This window comes from Chelonoidis abingdonii, chromosome 1 (genome assembly GCF_003597395.2).
Source record: "Chelonoidis abingdonii isolate Lonesome George chromosome 1, CheloAbing_2.0, whole genome shotgun sequence".
Taxonomy (NCBI): Eukaryota; Metazoa; Chordata; order Testudines; family Testudinidae; genus Chelonoidis; species Chelonoidis abingdonii.
Window position 1 is genome coordinate 74,247,053 of NC_133769.1, and position 20,267 is coordinate 74,267,319.

Consider the following 20,267-nt stretch of genomic DNA (forward strand, 5'->3'; position numbering starts at 1 on the left):
GAAAGTGAAAAAGACTTCAATCAATCACCACTGAATACACTGAGAAAAATGTAAAAGGGAAACAAACAGCACAAAAAATGAAGAAACCTGACATTCAGTTTTAATCATGTAAGTGGTTATTGACGAGAGAGAAAAGTATGTTTACAACATAAGATTTTTAAATTTCCCATAATACTTCAAATTACTGATTATAAAATCCCGGTTGATATTAGTATTGATACCTAATACTATTACTAGGGATACAAATATGATCACTTCCCCCAGCTGCAGCTGCCCATTTACTCAGTATTCTCTTTCCTCCATGCACCACAATGGTAGACAGTTAAAAAAAACAGGTAAATTAAGGCATCAAGTTAAGACTAATCTTCAAGTAAGTTTTAGGATGAGAAACTTGAAGAAAACTGATGATCAACAGTTTGAAAAGATGTTTAGTAGCTTAATAGTACAGCCTCTCTCCTACACTCAGCCTATTTTTATAGTGACACCACGAGAACATAAGCCAGAATAGCTGAAAATATTGGAAGCCATGAATACCATGTAAAATCAATTTGACAGATCAAATGTTGGCCAGTCATAATGTGGATTTATTTCCTACTATTGCTACTATGATCAAAATTATTAGATAAAGAATAGAAATTCTAGATATCATATTCAGCCAGACAGTCATTTACAGGAATATACTACAGTGGCCTAGAGTCTACGGATGGCTGTCTTAACAGTGAAAATATTGATGTGAAATGGATTATAAGAATATAGTGGAAAGAAAAAAATTAGGGAAAACATATACAAAGACACAACATAGCGTTTAAAATCAAATTTAATTCAACTCCTTATGAACATCAATAAATTACAGAGACATTTTGACTTTTTAAACAACTGTTAAAGCTAGTTTTTAGATTTGCAAAGTTTTGATGGCACATGCCACAGGTAACTTGCCAGGGAAACCAAAATTCACATTTAGTTTGCATAAATATTTAAATATGAAAAATGAGGTGTGCGAGTCTGCCCAATGGTGAATCTCAAGACCCTCCACAATATGGTGCACAGGGCCAGAATCAATTTAACCCTAAATGCATACTATTACATTTGCTTGTGTTTGAAACCTGCCTGATAAAATAACAGAAATTGCTTTGCTGAGTTCAACAGCAATATAAACCTGCAATGATCTGCTTTTTCTTCCCTCTTTATTACAGGAAGAAGTATTTGTCCTTGCACTGAGCTTGGGGCATCCAGACTTGACCAGAACACATTGTGACAAAAGATTTTTGCCTCACTTGCCCAAAATGGCTTACCAAGCCCTAAACTGGAAATCCACAGAAAAACATCAAAAAGGGTTTAAATTTGCCAAAATTTTAAATTGCTTAATTGAATATAAAATGAGTGGTGGTAGTGTGAAGACCCTTTGACATGCTTAGAATAGTAATTAGTTTTAAGAATAAAGCTTTAATTAAATAAAATTTAAGAATAGTTTAAATTAGAAAATACAGTAAAGGCGGCTATAGTATAGAATTAGTTAATGTAGTGGGAAATCCCATAGGAATGCATGGGAGCCCACAGAAATGAATAGGGATGATGCAATCAAGGCAAAGTATTGCATCACTTCCGGTGGGGAATGACTCAGCAAAACCCCATAGGAATACATCGTACCCTATAGAAACCAATGGGATGTCCAGACAAGTAGCTAGGGCTCATCCAAAAGTCAGCTGAAAAAACCCCATAAGTCTGCATTGAGTCCATAGAAGTCTATGGGACAGAGAAGGAGCTTTCTGTACAAGTGGCTAATTAGCATATGCTAATCAGTAAGTTCAACTTTCATTATAAAGAGATTGCACTACAATATTAGGTTGTAATAAAAAAATAAATACAAAATGAGCACTGTACACTGTATTCTGTGTTCTAATTAAAATCAATATATTTGAAAATGTAGAAAACATCCAAAAATATTTAAATAAATGGTATTCTATTATTGTTTAATCACTTGACAGCCCTAACTGGTATATGTAATAGATATTGTTGTAAGGTATAAAGTGAATGATCATATTGTTATATGTGGTAGTTAATTGAAACAGTAATTGTAGGGCTGTGTCTATTTGCCACATCGCTTCATGTTTATACTGTAACTCTATTACCTCTATCTCTACTCTTTTACTGTAACTATTCACTTCTAATAAGTATTTTTGTTTTTGAATAATTTATTGCTTGTTGCCTATTCTTGGGCGGAGGGCTGTATCCGTGTCCTTCAAAGGAAAGTTGGCTAGCTGTGTCTTTCCTGGGAAAATCCATTAGGGTGGACCACAACCTTTAATACCAAAATAGATAAATTGGAGATAAAGGTTTTAAATTAAAAGCAGTGTTTCCAGGGCTGGCTCAAGGGTTTTGCCACCCCAAGCAGCCAAAAAAAGCCGTGATCGTGATCTGTGGCAATTCACGGGGAGGTCCTTCGCTCCGAGCGGGAGTGAGGGACCCTCCACCAAATTGCCGCTGAATACCCGAACCTGCCACCCCACTCCGGAGTGGCTGCCCCAAGCACCTGCTTGCTAAGCTGGTGCCTCAAGCCGGCCCTGAGTGTTTCTAAAGTAATATCATTGGCTTAATATAAAATTGAATCAAAATCTTCCAGTAACAACATAGGAGAAACAAAAATGTTGTTTTCATAAATCTTCTTCTGAATCATTAACCTCAGTCTTTTGAGGTGGTCTCTTAATACCAATTATTAAATCAATAGTGAGAAGCTTTGTAAGACAATGAAGAACAGAAGCTACTAACTGATATTTACAATACACCGATTCTAGACCTTGTTGATGCATGGGCAGCTGCTGATTAGTTTGAAGTGCACTAGTGGCTTTGAAACAGACCTGAGTAAAACTGTTCTCTTTTGTTGTTCTGTAAAGGATTTTTGGAATGCTTAGCAATGCATCAGCAATTACAGTAGAAATAACAGTTATTTTTGGTTGTTGGCATTGTTTTGCATAGGAATGGAGATAATAATGTAACAGGATCTCAAAGTTACCTCCAACTGGCAAAACTGATCCTGCCTGTATGACCAAGTTGGTGTAACTTTGGACTGTGTGTTTATAACTCTTCTCAAACTTAAATGGAACTATAGGATTGCCTGGTTTCCAATACTCTTGAGCAGCATCCAGCTGTTTGGACACAACTGATGTACTGGTGTTTTCTATTGCTGTCATAGCATCATTACAAATCCTGTGGTTGTTGACAGCTGGCTCACTATTATTCATTACCCACATTTCACTTGGATGCTTGCATTTCAGTGGTGGTTTCTGTAACTCTCTTACAGAACTACCTCTGTCAATTAGAGCTGAAAACATAAAATCACTCTCTAATTTTACAAGGGGCTTGGCTAGGTCTGAAGATTTTTGCAATTCTGTTTGATTACATGATGGATTTTCATCTACCCATGAAGAAGAGTCTATAAACTGTTTTTCTGTTTCAGCCATAGATGTTTTCAGTTGTTGGTCATTGACCTTTTCCCTATTACAAGAAATAGTCTCCATTTTGAATTTTTGTTGAGTAGCTGACTGTTGCCAACTACAATGTACAGTTTTTGAAGTATTATTTGTGTTTTCAGGTTGTGCTTCACATCCGTCACTCAGATCAACTGCTTTAAATAGTTGTTGTAACATTTTAAATGCTCCGTGAAAAGCAGAGGCATGCTGCTCAGTGATACCATGCACAGGTCCACAAAATATTACACAATGAGGCTCAAAGGCACATGTCCTTGTCAAACCAAGATGAACATATCTCTTGGAGCCAAGTACAAGAGGCCGACAAAATTTTGCTATCATGGTTTCAGAGATCTCACTACGTATATTGTCCTGAGTAGGTATAAAAGGTGAGATACCTGTGGTCCTGCAGAGAAGAGAGATTTCTTCTGATGATAAACACTCTACAATAGATATACCACTTATTTTTGCATAGTAAATAACTATTTCCTGTTGTTTCACACTTGACAATAATACTTTTATATTGTTGTTTTGCAAGTGTTTCATCATAGCTTCTGTTCTTTTTGTAATCCAGACTTGAGATGCCTGATACTGAACTTCTGCATTTACAACAAATTCTAAACCAGGGGGAGCAAGAGCAGAGTCGATCGATTCCGTTAGAATTAACATTCTTATGTCACCATCTGCTGGACAATACACAGCAAAATCCCTGTGAAGAACAAGTCCCTCTAAGATCCTGGAATTTGAAACAGGAAGACCTGTTACAGCAGAATGCAATTCTACAAAATATTCATTCACCAAATCCAGCATTTCATTTTTACCATTTTTGAAAGGTATACATCTGTAATAGAAATCACAACTCAATTGGGAAAGAAGCTTCTGATGACTATTTCCTATTCTTCCACAAAAATAAGCTTCTAATATTGACTCCATTGTGTCCCTACTTATCTCTCCTTCCCAACTAGAAAAAGCAGATAGAAAATGTTTTCTTAGGTCCTGTGCCATGATGTGGTCTAATATGTGAGTCTGAAATGTCATAAGAGACTGAGATATTTGCTTCAGACTGTGACAATGTTTTTGATCTCTCTTGCTCCTTTGAATAGCCTCACAAAATGGAGATCCTTCCCTTTTATCAAGAATTGCTTGAAGTCCTCTGAGTAATTTGGATAACAGGATGATAAATGTTTTAGCACCATCTCCAGTCATGTTGTGGTGACTGGAGACACAAGCTACTATCATTCTGGTAGAAAAAAAGAAAAAGTAAATTAAGGGTGGCTTTTACCAACAGATTTTAATCAATAGCTTCAATTCATTAACAGAGAAGTGTTTCAACTATTCACTTGTCAACAGGTAATACTAGCCATTCATGACTCATGCTCTGTGTTTGTCACTGAAGTTGCAGATTTCCGTGACTCTGACTTCTGCAGTGTCTTGTGTGGCTGGCTTGGGAGCCACCTGAGCAGCTTGGGCAGCCCTTGGGCCAGTTGCACCCCCGACCCCCAGCAGCAGGAATTTGGGTGTGGGGGGCTCTGGGTGATGCTTAACTGGGGGGGCTCCTCAGAAGGGCAACAGGAACTCCCCTCCCTCAGCTTCTAGCTCCACGTGCTGCCTCTGCCCACAGGCACCACCCCTACAGCTCCCATTGGCTGCAGTTCCCAACCTGTGGGAGCTGCAGAAGAGGGGCTTGGGGGCGGAGCAGAAGCAGCATGAGGAGCTAGGAGCTGGAGGTCGCTGCTTCCCAAGAGCCAAGTAGGAAACCTGCCTCTATCCCCCCTCCCCAGGTGCCCCCAGGCCAGCCCTCCCTCCTCCAGTTTTAGTCAGGGATATACAGTAAAAGTCATGGACAGGTCAGGGGCTGTGATTTTTTATTTACTGGCCATGACTTAAAACGAAGTCTTACTCATGACCGACTGCAGGTGCTCCCCAGCTGTCATTTTAACAAATGGAAAGGTTTGCCCAGAGCTTGAAAGACATGCCAGACACAGAGGTAGACAAGAGGCAGCCAGGCACCAGTGACAGCAAAAGGCCACAGCATCCTAGCGAGAAGCACAAACTCCTCCCTGTCCCCAGGTGCTGTGAAGGGCGAGGATCTTGGCCCTGGCCTTTGCCGGGGCAGGGGAGCGGACTGGATCGTTCCCATCAGCACCGGGCTCATGGAGAGGAGGATGAAGCTGGGTGTAAAGGGGTGTAACGACGCCCCGGAACTGCTGGCAGAAGGTGCTGGGCTGTCTCTGCCCAGGGGGAGCAGCTGCTCCATTGATTTGTCTTCTCCCGGCTACTGCGAGGGGACAAGTCGGCACCACTCTGCCCCCTGGGAAGTCCCAGAGCTTCAGGGTCCGGCTGCGGCCCGGGCATCCGGGACCCGCACAGCGGCGCTCCGAGACGCTGCAGGCCCGGCCCGCTCACGGCGGAGAGGGGTCGCAGCCACAAGCGACTGGAACGCGGAGACGGCTCCGGCAGCCCCGGGAAGAGGCGGGCGGGGCGGGTGTGCGAGGCATGTAACCGGGCCGGGATTACCTGGCGGTAGGCGGGCCTAGGTTCAGCGCCTCCAGCACGCGCCTCCCGTCCCGCGTGAGCAGCGTCTCTCCCGTAGGGCGGGTCACGAGCACCTGCCCCCCGCGCGGCCCGAGCNCGCCCCGCGCTCGCCAGCGCCTCGGCCTCCTGCACCAGCCGCCCCAAGTCCAGTGACGCCGCGGACGCCATGGAAACAGCGCGCCGCTGTGTCCTGAGGCGCTGTGACGCCATCACGTTTGAACGCGATAACGTGCCAGACAAAGGGGAGGGGCTAGTACGGTTGGGTCGAGCCCGCTGCCGCCTCTTCCAGTTCGTGCCGCTTCTCCCAGAGGCGCGCGCGGCCGCCGACGGAGGCAACCTCGCTCTGAGCCGAGCCGATCGTTAGTGGCGCGTGCAGGTGCGCCTGGGAGAGCGCGGACCTGGCACCGGCGCTGGGCTCCAGGGGGCCCGCCCGCCTGCTGCCGCCTCGCGCACAGCACGTGTGAGCCCCCAGCTGGCCGGAGCTCCTGGGGTGGCGGGGACAGGCCCTGGCTCTCTAAGGCAGCGGCGGCGAGTGTCCTTTGATAAAAAAATCAGTTCCTGGTACTGCCGAGTGTAGGGAAGAGCTCGGAACCATGATCCACGTGCAGCCCCAAGGCTCACGCCCGAGGGCAACTCTAAAGCGGCCTCTACAAGTAGTGGATTTTCGGGGGCGCGACTCAGTGTTTGGACACTTGGCATTGGCAACCCAGCGATGGCAGTAGCGCCCGGTTGCCGGCCCCGTTTCAGAAATACAGGACAGGGTTTCTAGGACGATGCTGTTCCTTACTTACCTTCTCCCTGGCGGCTGAGTTCTGTCCCACCACGTGGTGCTCAGCAGTCACTTGCAACACAGGCATATAGGAATAGGACACATTTTGCCTTGTAGACAGGGACCATCATTAATTTCATTCTCCATAACAGTAGCATTCTTTGTACTCTGCAGGCCTTCCCTCTTATTACAAGGCATAAGCCATGCATACCTTACTGTCACCCCCAGGCAAACTATGGCCCAGGGGCTACATCCAGCCTTTCCAGACATTGTAATCAGGCCCTGGGAAGCAGTGTCAGGGGCTTTCCCTGCTCTGGTGCTCTAGCCAGGGTGCAGCGGCAGGCCTTTCCCCATGCTGCACAGCTCCCAGAAGAAGCAGCACGTCCCCGCTCTGGCTCCTACATGTAGAGGCAGCCAGGGGGCTCTGCATGGTGCCCCCATCCTAAGTGCTGCCCCCACAGCTCCCCTATCTGCGGACAGGGCAGCACATATTTAGGTGCCTGCAGCACCTCTGCATAGGAGTCAGAGGGGGGAGATGCCACTGTTTCTAAGAGCTGCTTGAGGTAAGCGCTGCCCAGAGCCTGCCTCCCTCCCACATCCCTACCCTAGCCTTGACCTCCCTCCCATCCTCCACACCCCTCGGTCCCAACCTGGAGATCCTCCTGCTCCAACCCCTCGGTCCCAGCTCCACTCCAGAGCCCACACCCCCAGCCAGAGCCCTTCCCAACTAACTGAGGGCCAAAACTATTCAGTAGTAGAATTCAACAGCATGTCAAGATAACAGAGCTAAGTCAACTACAAACTACTCAAAAGGACACAACTAACAAATACAATATACACACAGGAACACTCCAGTATATGGCTGCACATCAGAACTACGATAGGATTGCGGCAGGATACCTATAAAGGACCACACCTCTCAACCAAAACAACACAAGTTCCTTCTATCAAAAAGCACAGTGATGAAAACTTAACATATCCCACTCGTGTATTTATTTATTTATTTATATATACACATTTTATATATATGATAATTGAAGTGGGGGGTTACTCTGTTTGATGCACACCCACCCAGCAAGTTTGCTGTAAAATCCATGTCAAGGCTGAATCCCCACTCTGTCACTTTGAGTACAGAAGGTGGGTGCTAGCAAGGATTTTAAAAATTAACATTTGCCACTCCAAGCTTGTATTTAGCTCCCAAAGTTACAGCTTTTCTCTGACCTTGGCTTGGTAAATGCTGCCACTACCCAAATGCAAAAAAAAAAAAAAAACCCTTGGACCCAAAAAGGAGCACTTGGGAATTCCTCCATGTGGGGTACCCTCAAGCCCTTTCACCCCACCCTCTGGGGAAGAGCTGAGAAAGAAAACAGAGGAAATTAGCAGTTGCTACCATCTAATCAAACAACATGCACAAACCTCTTAGGACACCAAAAATTCAATCCTGTTAAAAAAGGTAAATTTTATTATAAACAAAAGGGAAGAAAATACATCTGGAACTTAGGCTTTTGCTGGATTTTAAAACAGCAATTCCAAAAACTAAGCACCCAAAATAGCTTTCTTGGGGGTTAGATTAAAGGTTACAAGCAAACAAAAGCATCTGGGGTTAGCACAGAGGAGTCCACAAACCTTGCAAAATAAAATAGAAATAAACCTTATTGCATCTGCCTAAACATTCCTAATTTACTTGCATATTTGGGTTCTTAAAAGTAGTTCTAGATATGATCTGATGGTTCAAACTTTACATAGCATTCCTGCTGCCCATCTCTTCAGCCCAGCAATAACAACAGACAAAGGAAAAGTTTCTTTTCTGATTTTAAAGAGTTCTAGCCTTCCCATTAGCTCTTTTGGTCAGGTGCCCACTTCCCCCCACCCATTTACCCAGGGGACTTTTTAACCCTTTATAGGTAAATAAGTAGAGAACAGCTGTCAAGAGGGATTTTACAGCTAACTGGTTGGCTGGGTGTCCATCAAAGGGAGCTACTTGCCCCCGCCCCCTTCATTTATCACAGTCTGAATGAAATTTTAGTTTATACTGATTTTGCTAATGTTTTTTATGTGGCCTTTTGTAAAGCTAGGCAAATATCTGGATGAATTGATGTATTCCCTGGAGGACCTCTGTGTACCCCCAGGGGTATGTATAACCAGCTGGAGAACCAGCACACTGTAATACTTGTATGAGGTGAATTTTCTTTTTTTAAAAATGCAAATATTTGTAATAAAAATATAAAGTGAGCACTGTATTCTGTATTGTAATTGAAATCAATGTATTTGAAAAATGTAGGAAAAAAACATCCAAAAATATTTATAATACATTTGAATCGGTATTCTATTAACAGTGCAATTAAAACTGTGATGCATCACGATTTTTTTTAATCTTGTGATTAACTGTGATTATTTAAAACAATTATTTGACAGCCTTAATATATGTAAAATCACTGCAACATCTTAATACTAACCTTCACACCAAATGAGCAAAACCACCACAAAATAGCCTACTACATAATTTATAATATTTGGTCTAATTACTTAAGTGCCAAGACATGGTCCCCGAGGAAATTTTAATCAAAATGAGAACATGATATCCTAGCAGAAGCAGAACAAACAAACAGTACAAGTTAAATTGCCAGAGATCTCTTTACAGAGGCTTCATTTTGCAAGACTCTTACCACAGTAAAATATCTACAATAGATACTATAGGCAGACCAAATACTAAAACTGTAATCAGAAACCAGAAATATAAAGTAAATAAGGAGCAACAGAAACCCAGGGATAAATGATTCTGTAACCAATTCTAAGTGTTCCTCTCAGTACCATTCCTATCATCTGTTTAATGTAATGGTGTCAGACACATAAACATGACTCAGTATACTGTGCTTATGCTGTTGGTGACATCTCTTTATTCTATTCATTAGTCATACAAAACTATTGACCAGTGGTAGTACTTTAATTTACAAATGGCCATTTAACAAAATGCTGAACTCAGATGTACATTTAAGCATGCAATATGGTCAAAACTTGTGGATCTTTCTAAAGAAGTCATAGTAGTTCTTATCACACTACATGGAGCATGTTTTTTTAAATAACCTTTGCAATACTATACTAAAGCAATTTTAACATGATATAGGCAGAAACAAAACATACAGGAATAAAGGATTTTTCTCCTATATAAATATTTTAGTACATACATTCACATTCATTTTTGTCATGGGATCTGGCTCTTTCCATATTCTGTGAATTGGATTAATGAAACACTGGTTCTATACAGCTTTTGTATAACAGTCCATTTTCAATTTTCTAAAAAAAATGTAACAGTACAAAAATTCAAACAATATGTAACATAATAAAAATGTGCTAATCTGAGTTACCTGAAGTTCTGAAACTAGAGAAAAATGAAGAATTAGGTAATAGTGGCAAGCTATGTATTTTAAAGAGCACTTTCCCCATGCAGTTAAATATACCTTTGGTTTGTAGTTTGTACAAAATGGCTAGATAATTAAAAAGGTATACATGCTTAAAGGGAAGATTTTCAAGACACATGAATGGGAGTTGGGTGCTTTGTTGCCTTTGTGCCCTTGGAAATCTCTCCTCCCCCCATTTTTTTCTCTGTATCAGTTAATTTCTCGATTAAATTTAGTTAAGTACAAAGTAAAGCCAAAATAATCTGTCTGTGATGTTAAACTTTTATTATGGCTATTTCTGTAATATCACAAACAAAGTACTGCAGCTTCATTGTACGGAAGACCAAAAAAGCGAAGACCAGACACACTGCTCACTAGCTAGAAATTCTAGAAAACTGAAATAGAAGTGGAAAGACAGATCTTTATATAGTGATTTCAAAAATATGATGAAGGGAGAAAGGTAGTCTTCAAAAACACAGCCCCCACAAAAGGTCAGTTGTATGTATGGCACAAATTTGACAAGTTTTCTTTATACACCTCAAAACAGTGTGAAATCCATCAAGAAGGCACTGTTTATAATACTCAGAAATATCTATTTGCAATGATGTCCAAAGAGTTCAGGATATATTTGAAATACGATTAGTCAAACTTTCATAAGGGTACAGCATTCTTGTTTACAAAAAGAAAACTAGGTGATGAAATAATGGCTTTTAAGAAAAACCACCACCAAGTTATGCTAGACAAATACACTGAATCCAAATTTAGTTTCATTAACATTAAACTGACAAGGATTTCCCAAAGGCACAGAAGAGCACTGAACTGTAAAAATCCATGAAACATCTTACAAGACAACAATAAAATGAAGTTTTCAGGATTTAATCTGGAGGAAAAAAAAAGAAGACATGCTGCACCCTTATAAATAATGCAAACTATTTTAAAAATAACCAACATATGAAATACAAGAAACATTATGTATTGCTGGAACTATGCTCTTCACATGACGCTTATTTTCTTTGTAGGTCAATTATACCTAACTACAATAGTTAAGTGGCAAATTAAAGGCTTAGAGTGCATTTTAAAAAACAATCAAAAAACACATGGCAACAACCATCAGTTCAGAGTATTTCCTAATTCCTGTACAAGAAAAAAGAATAAAGAATCTAATCAAGTGAGAAAACAAGTGCTCTGTTTTAAATATTAAAATCTAGCAGGAGGCTACTGCCTTCAGATATCTGCAAACTGTACAAGCAGAGTTTTTATGACTGTGCAGAAAACTGATAATCTTTAGTAAAGAATATTTCAAGATCAACTACACATCATGGCTAAATATGAAGTTAATTATGTATTAAGAAAAGGCTTTATAAACCTGACCTGTAATCAACCTTACCCTAAAAATCAGGCAATAAATTCCTTTTTTTGCTCACATAAGGGAATTACATACAAAGAAGAGCAAAATAGGAATTATCAGGCTTTCAGTGCATGTGCTTTTTAGAATATGACTAATAAATACACCTAAGAGCAGACCTGTTGCTTTACTTTTTCATTAAAAAATTTCATGAAGTACTCTTGCCTCTTGGGACAGGAATTAAACCAACAGCTCTTATATCTTAGATAGTCAGGCTCTAAAAACATATTGAGAGAGGAGAAAAAGAATCTTGTATGTAAGTAAGGGCATTTTGTCTAGCTCAATCTTATTCAAGTATATGCATATGCAAAACACAAAAGAGTTGAAGTGGGCAGGATCTCAAATATGGAATATATGGTGTGCACATATGTATTCTGATGTGGGCCAAAACACCGTCAGCTAACGATTACAATATTTTGACATATACAATGGCAGCGTGAGTATAAATATGCAGTTCTATATATGCTTTCAAATCAATACTAAATTAAAGTCAGTTTAAAAAATATATCTGTAAAGGGCTTCTCCTTAACTGCCCTTGGAAAAAACGGTAAAAAACATAAATACTGAGCAAGATGGACATTTTTAACAAACATTCATTTTAAATTTAGATAAGTTATTACCAAATATAAGGTTCAACACATAAAAACTGTAGGAATATCTCAGGGATCTAATATTACTGCCCAAATTCTTGGTGTAGTGCTAGTTAGCTCTCATATTTGCCTATGTATTATGTGTCCCTGTCATGTATAGCACAAATTATATGAGTATACCAACTACACTGCAGGTCTTGGAACAGATCTGCATAAGAGATCTCTCTATGTGAGTGGTGTAATGACAATCTCTCGAATGCTGGCAGTGTCAAATCAGTATTACAACATTCTGTTTTCATCTTTTAACCCACCCTTTATATTATGACTGCTAACCTTTTATATATAGCTGCCATCTTTAGTTTCTATTAGGAACTTATTAACTCTTTCCTCTTTAGAGTAAAGCTCTTTCTATATTTTAAAAATGTAATCACAAGGCATAACAGACAGTGTTCCAACCACGTTACAAGAATTTGGTTGTGCCTGTGTACACAACACCAGTCCATATTATAGTCATGTTAAAGAACAGTGCTGTAGAGAATGGTTCAAGACAAAACTACATTATGACAAGGAGTGGAGAATTACCAAATGTAAGCAGGATGCTTAAAGAGTAAAATTTGTCTCGTGTGGTGGCAATAAAGGAGTGGGGAAAACTGTACGTTAGGGACACAGGAAGATAAAAGTTGGTTAGACAAAAGCACAAATCTAACTAAATTTTACTTGCATTAACACTGGATGAGACTGGTAGAGCACAGGACTCTCAGCACAAGGGAAGGTGGCTTTAAAACACCATTGCATCCTGCCAGTCATGGGTTATTCTAGGGGCTGGAGAGGCCCACAGTGTTACCAAGAGAGCCCTGGGGCCTGTTTAAGTTAGGGCATTCCTGAAAGGCTGCTGCATCAGCCACTGCACTGCCCAGAATCTCTGCGGTGCTGTGGCCCTGCCCCCTAACATGCCAAGACTTGAGAGGGGCTTCTTGGAAAACAGCCTTATGGCTGTCTTCCACAGCATCTACACCAGGGCAGGTCTCCCCAGGGCAGATTCTAGAGCCCCTTTTCACTTGTGTAAATGGGTCAAAATGGAGGGAGGAGGAAGGGAGATCTCACCTTGTAAATGCTCGTATCTAAACAATTTTGCTTAAAAAAAATTAGTTGTTTGGAAACATACCAATACAGAGGAAAACCATGTTAGAATAAAAAGTCACATTTAAAATCCAAGTCCAACTTCTGTATTATTAGTTTGTCCAATTGTGGAATATCGGGATGAGTTCCATGGTGTGCATATGCTGCAATAAGGAGGAATTTAATGAAGATTTAGGCTTCATCTTGCTCTTAAACAGCTAAGGTTTGTTGCTGTGTATTTTATAAAATTATCAGTGGTATTCTAATAGCAGGACTGAACTCTTAGTTCTAAACTGCCTTTCATTTTGGAACTTAACATCAAGCCCTTCACACTTAACACAGCTGTGCATGTTAATATTTTTTTCTGAGTTACAGCAACATCAGATAAACCATTTGATAGCAGTAGTCTTTATCTTCAACTTATTTGAAGTGCCCACACAATTTAATTCAAGTTTAGTAAACTGAGAAAAAATTAACTACATAGTTATAAATCCCTGACACATTATGAATGGAAATGTTGGTGGACCATTAACATAGTAGTCGTTATGGGTACTGTACAGTTGTACAATTCATTCTATGCACAACGTAAGCCAGTGTTTTTAATAAAAAGGTTTGAAGTGGCCAACCATGAAAATCTAGTGGTTTGTATATCACCACCATAATCTAGAATTAAAATACTGCCATATATTTAGAAAAAACCTCCTCCCAAATTAGAGCACTAAAACACAAAGATTTCAGGTAAAGTCTTCAACTCTGCATTGAGCCAATTCTTATTACTTATGGTGCTTACTAACGTATTTTTTGTGTTTGATCTGAAACACATTTCACCATACAGTACTTTCAATAAAATAGTAAAGCTGGTTACTTCAGAAGTTATTTTGTTACAAAATTGTTAAATTTGTTTGTTTGTTTGTTCTTTTCTCAATTTATCTTCATCAATAGACATTACATGTCCCCACTGAGAGAGGAACAGATTTCTGAATTTTGAGTTTGACATTGTCTGTACTAAAATTTGTTAGTACAGCCTATGAGATCTTATAGATAGAAGGCTATTGTTGTGTTTGTGTGAGGCATATACAAAGAGCAAGAGAGTACTGGCACTTACACATTTCCCACTTCAACTGGCTAGGCGGGAATATGACAGATCTTGATCCATGTACACATAAAGATTTGAGGTGAAGTTCTTAAAGTTTTAACTACAGGGCTCTTTTAGATAATATTGCATCATTTAAAGTCCAAACCAACTTAAAATATGGTCCCAGTAAGTATTCCAGTTCAAAGAGTTTTGTTCAGACCTTCTATTTGAACATGAAATTGATGATAAGTTGCATCAGAACCATGAGAAAAATAAAGACATAGTGCTTAAGCTGCAAGAAATTGTTTTCCAGTGGTGGTGAATTTGAAGTAACACGGTTCCGTAGAGCCATAATATCCCTATAAAATATAAAAAGAAACTCTCTTAAGTGGGCATCAAGATGATTTAAACAGTTTCTTACATTATCTGACTTCTGTTAGGAACACCATGAAATATCAAGAGGCTATTTTCTGTCAGCTTTTGGAGAAATGGTTAATTGATGTAATTCTACTCGGCTTTTAGATACACAATATCAAGACCTCAAATGAGAAATAAAATGGCAGGAAACTAACATTTCTCATCCTAAACTCCTCATATTTGTTGAAGGCCTTGGAGTCTGCAAGTAAGAATACGGCAAAGCAGAAAGAGTCAAGTATTGCATTTTCCTTCATGTTCAACAGATACCAGTGAACATATTTTCTTCAGTTAAATCAGGGGCCGGTAACCTTCGGCACACGGCCCATCAGGGTAATCCACTGGGGGCCGTGAGACATTCTGTTTACATTGGGCTTCTGCAAGCATGGCCCCCCGCAGCTCCCAGTGGCCGCGGTTCACTGTTCCCAGCCAATTAGAGTGACTAGATGTCCCAATAAAATTGGGACTGTCCCAATATTTAACCCTTTGTCTCCCATCCCAATCAATGTACTATCGGGACACCATTTGTCCAGATAGTCAGGTAAGGACACAAGCGAGAGGCAGGCACCGACTCCGTGGGTGCTTCAGGATTGGAGCACCCATGGGGAAAAATTGCAACCAAGCTCCCCCGTCCTTCTCCCTCCCTTCCCCCAGTGCGCTGCATCCCCGCTCCTTTTCTTCTCCCAGTCCTTCCCGCTGCCTAACAGATGTTTGGCGGCACTTAACGCTTTCCAGGAGGGAGGGGGAGGAACGGGTACCCAGTACGCTCAGAGGAAGCGGTGGAGAAGAGGCAGGGCAGGGGCGGGAACTTAGGGGAAGGGGTTGGAATGAGGGCAGGGCGAGGGCAGTGCAGGGGCCGGGGGGTGAGCATTCACATGGCAGAGGGGAAGTCGGCGCCGTAGGAGGGAGTGGCCGGGCGGGGGGGGTGAAGTGGCGAGCGGCAGGGCGAGCCAGTGGGGGGGGACGTAGGAGGACAGGGGATGAAAGGAAGGGCATGGTGTGGGCGGAACTGGGGCCGAGTGGCGACGGAGCCCTGAAGGAAGTGGGGGTTGGACTATGGGCAGGGCTAATGCACCCAAGTGTGTCCGATATTTTAGTGTGGTGATCTGGTCATCGTATGGCCAATGAGCTGCAGGAAGCAGTGCCAGCATGTCCTGTTGGAGTCAACCCGTTAAAACCAAATGCTCGGCAGGCCTGCCAGCAGATTATCCTGATGTGCCACGCACTGAAGGTTGCCGACCCCTAAGTTAAACAATGCAAACCCTGTTTTGTAGTTGGCTATTGAGGATATCATGAAAAAAAAAAAAAAAAAAAAAGACTGTCAATCTCAAAGTAATGCATACACAAACTATTAGAATAAGACAACTGTTTTAATCCCAGTGTCTGCAAAGCAGTCTGTAACTTTATGTTGATGTACAACATATTTCAAACACATGCATACCACAACTGAAAATCAGTAATCTTCCAGTTAGCAATATGCAGCTGTGTAGTGTGAAGGCAATTAAGATCAGGTTAATTCTAAAATTTCAGTTTTCCTCATTTATTATACATCCTACAATTTCTATCATTCTACCATTATTTTAAAATAGGATTGCTGAACTGTATTTAATGCAGCATCGAATCTGTGGAATTTCTCTTTTGCAGCCAAGAAACATATAAAGGGGTGTTTATAAATTTATGAAGAGAGATAAACTGTATTGTTTAAAATTAAAAATTAAAAAAAGCCTTGTGACTAGGATCAATAGAACGAGGTCGTTTCCTTGATTTGGCAGAAAATTCAAAAATCTGTGGAAATTTAAGTACATTTCTTCAACACACATTACAATTCTAGGTGACTTGTTGTATAGTAAATAGGGTTGCTAACCCTCCAGGATTGTCATGGAGTCTTTAGGAATTAAAGATGAATCTTTAATTAAAGATTATGCCATGTGATGAAATCTCCAGAAATGCATCCAACCAAAATTGGCAACCGTAGTAGTAAGTTATCTGCTAATAAGTAGCTTTAAATAAATGACTATTTCAGTCTATTTTTTTTAAATTATCGTTCTTTAAATTCCTCTCCCTCCTTGAGCTCCTTCATTCCCACTTAAATTAACAGCTATCTCCATATCATCTCTCCCTGAGTAAACTTCAAATTCCCAGAGAGCTTTTGCCTTTCTCTTCCTGCAATAGTCCAACAAGTAAATAAATCTCAATATTTGTTTGGACATTTAGGACCCAATCATGCAATAAGATGGCATGCAGTTGGGCTCCTGAGCGCTCTCTTAACTGTTTCACTACTGGTTATTTTAGTAAACATATTGACTTTTAAACAGTCATCCTTCGGTTTCACGGTTAATATGCTAATGATAAGAATTAGGCAAAATCCCTCTGCAGTATCATAAAAAAAAACACTGCATTGGTTCACGTATGAAAGAGGTAGAAACTGTAAAAAAATACTCCAGAAAACAATGGAAATACTAAAAAATCCAGTGACCCAAAATTTGTGCTAAATATGGAATTCCCATGGTATTTATTTCCAGTAAACCTACTTGTAATTTGACAAACACACAGTGAAGCTGATCTGCATTAATCATTGTATTTACCCAGTTTCTGAATCTGAGATGAAGTAATCAGGCTTGTTAGAGCAGTGTAGCAGGGCAGTAACCCCGCTCCTGCCCTGAAGGGCTTAAACCAGCCCTGGGAGAGGGCTGTGGTAGGGGAAAACCTGGGCTGATTGGGAAAGTAGCCACAGCTTGGCCACACCCCAATCAGGCCACAGCTGGCCCTTATAAGAGGGCAGTGGACCAGGAAGCAGAGTCTCTCTCTGCTTTCAGAGAGACAGAGAGGGAGAGGGAGAGGGAGAGGGAGAGGGGTGGGGGTGGCTGCTGGGAAGCTCAGGGTACCTAGAATAAGGAAGGGCTGGGGAAAGGCCAGAGGGGCTGGGGAGCTCCAGGCTGGCAACTCCCCAGGCTGCAGAGCTTTGTCCAAGGCCACACAGAGCAGTGGCTCTCAAACTTTTGTACTGGTGACCCCTTTCACATAGCAATCCTCTGAGTGCAACTCCCCTAATAAATTAAAAACACAGACCCTGAGACCAGGGGGCAGCACCCCAGATAATAGGGCACCTGAGCAGGGCTGGTACAACCATTTAGGCAAACTACGCAGCTGCCTAGGGCGCCTAGTGGTTGAGACCACCTAAAAGCCTGCTCAGGCGAGGCTCCCCCAGCGGGGTTAGCTGCCGTGGAAGGGGGCGGTGTTAGCTTCCATGGGGGGGCTCCCCGGGCTGGGTTAGCTGCCGTGGAAGGAGGGCTTTCAACAGGTGGGAGCGGCGGGCGCATGTGGTTAGCTGCCACGGGGGGTGGGGTGGGTGGGCAGGGTTAGCTGGGGTGGGAGCAAGGTGGAAGTTTCGGCTAGGGCACGAAACTTCCTTGCACTGGTCCTGCACCCGAGTCCTGGGAGGGACATGGGGGCCAAGCAGCAGCAGGATACCGGCCTGCAGAGGGCACTCCAGAGGCTGGAAATGCTAATTCCCAGAGATGACCAGTAGGAGGCACTGCAAGGGTGAGACCTGCATCACTACAAGCAGCAGTATCATTTTCTTTGAACTATTCCAGAGTATATTATACAAAGCAGAATTCATGACAAAAACAATAAACGTCAATTTTTAGCAGAAGTTTCTGTTTTGATGTATTTATACTTAAACCAGTGAAGGAAGATTAAATAAGAACAGTTTATATTCCTAGCTTATTTCAAACAGAACAAGCCTGATGCACTAAAATCTATTTTAAAATATCATCATCGAACACTACCTCTTAATGTCTTCTTGTGTTTCTTTTATAGATTCAATGGCACTTTGTAGTTCACCAAGCTCTGCCCCCTTCTTTCTGATTCTTGTATTATGCTTTAGTAGTTGTGCTATGAAGATATGCCAGACAGATGCAATAGGTTAGAATGACTACTTTAACCAAATCTAAACTCCTTTAATCCTATGATAAAACTATTTGGAAAACACAGTTAGGTGAAATTCTCCAATTTGAGGTCCTGCTGAAAGCTTTGTTCCAGTCGCTTATATCTCGGGAAGCCCACAAGTGAAGTGTTTAATCTTTTTCAACTGAGTACAGAAGTTTTAAGATTATAAACAGTGCCAACAATTATTTACACATTTCATTCTTACATAAGTCTATTGAGCTATATATTTAAATAGCTGCTTTCTTAATGCAAAGAGACTAATCCTTTTGTTTACAAGTGAACGAACACAATAGTAGTACCATAAGTACTAACTATAGTAGTAAAGCCTACTTAAATTACAGCCCTATGTTTATAAACGTAGGAAAGTTTCAGATATCTCACTAGTAACACCATGGGCCACCTGCTTTTCTTGTGCTATGCATTTTTGTCTTTCTATGAAGACATGTAATAATGCACTATACTGTAACTTATCATATTCCAATAGTTATTTTATACCACAAATATCTTGGGATAATAAAGAATAGGAAAGTAAATGCATGACTGTACTGTAGCAGTGCTCAGTCTAACTGAACAGAAAAGCAATGTAATTTGCCAAACAGATGCAGCTTATCCTACCTTCACTTCCAGAGGAGTCCTGGTTATCAGGTTCTGGGGAAGAGAATCCACACTCTCCTTTCTTGGACTGACTGGTTGGCTTTCGTTTTATTTTTGGAACATTAACCTGCAATTCACACACATAATACTTATATGCACAGAATCAAACAGTCTGATGAAAAAGCTGTTGTTTTATTATAATAATGGCTGTGTGTTAGAAGCCTGAGTTAATATTTGAAAATGATATCCTAGAGGTTTTGGAGAGGTTTACATTAGACTAATTAAAATAAGTGTGGATGTTTTTTGTAAGTGGAATTAAGGTAATATAACTTTCAATACCTATCCAATTATGTCGGTTTTCCTACATAGCAAACAGCAGGAGAGTGAGAGGCTAGGGGCTGACTGAACTACACCTTTGTAGGACACGGGTGAAGAACCACATTAGTGCTTTATGAATTCTAGATTTATAACTTGACATTTGCAAGTGTCTGACCTCACTGTTTACTGAGAACAATTACTAAGCCAGAATGTACCATTGGTGTCCGATGCCTGACTTTTGTTTGGATGGCACCATCTTTTTCAAACTGTATCATATCATTCAGTGGATCCCATGGTCTGGTTCTACACAGAAAAAGAATGAACACAGTGTTACTCTATAAAAAGTTAGAGGCATTTTCATTTTCCTGTTAAGTTGAAGAATGCTTTCAAGCAAATCTTTTGAGTGAAAGGTGTCAGTATGACACCCAAAAGATTCACAACTCCCCACAGGATAAGTAATAGAATGGGCATAAGTGATGTAAGCCTCTTCATATTACCCTACTGATGTGCCTCACTTCTGATTTGGCAGGATTATACACCCAAAGATGATGTGATAACTCAGTCTCCATGCACAGATCAATCCCTACCCTGGCTATTGAGAATGCCAGCCAGAGTATCATTCAATTTTGATATGC

At 41.1% G+C, this 20,267-nt stretch overlaps 2 protein-coding genes across 14 annotated transcripts in view; both read right to left on the minus strand.

The window, feature by feature from the left end:
• Positions 1-799: 799 nt before the first annotated feature.
• Positions 800-6,219, minus strand: BBS10 (Bardet-Biedl syndrome 10). The gene is given in 3 exon segments (XM_032783721.2): positions 800-4,704; positions 5,982-6,104; positions 6,106-6,219. Coding segments are annotated over 3 exon segments (2,280 nt in total). The 5' UTR covers positions 6,210-6,219; the 3' UTR covers positions 800-2,651.
• Positions 6,220-9,642: 3,423 nt separating this feature from the next.
• The window catches only part of OSBPL8 (oxysterol binding protein like 8), a 217,522-nt gene continuing 206,897 nt past the window's right edge, over positions 9,643-20,267 (minus strand). For all 13 annotated transcript variants that reach the window (XM_075066678.1, XM_075066671.1, XM_075066673.1 and 10 more), the window contains 4 exons: positions 19,848-19,935; positions 19,336-19,441; positions 18,561-18,666; positions 9,643-14,714 (listed from right to left, as the gene is read on the minus strand). In XM_075066678.1, the coding sequence (XP_074922779.1) occupies positions 14,579-14,714; positions 18,561-18,666; positions 19,336-19,441; positions 19,848-19,935 (436 nt within the window). In that variant the 3' untranslated portion in view covers positions 9,643-14,578. The remainder of the gene's footprint in view (positions 14,715-18,560; positions 18,667-19,335; positions 19,442-19,847; positions 19,936-20,267) is intronic.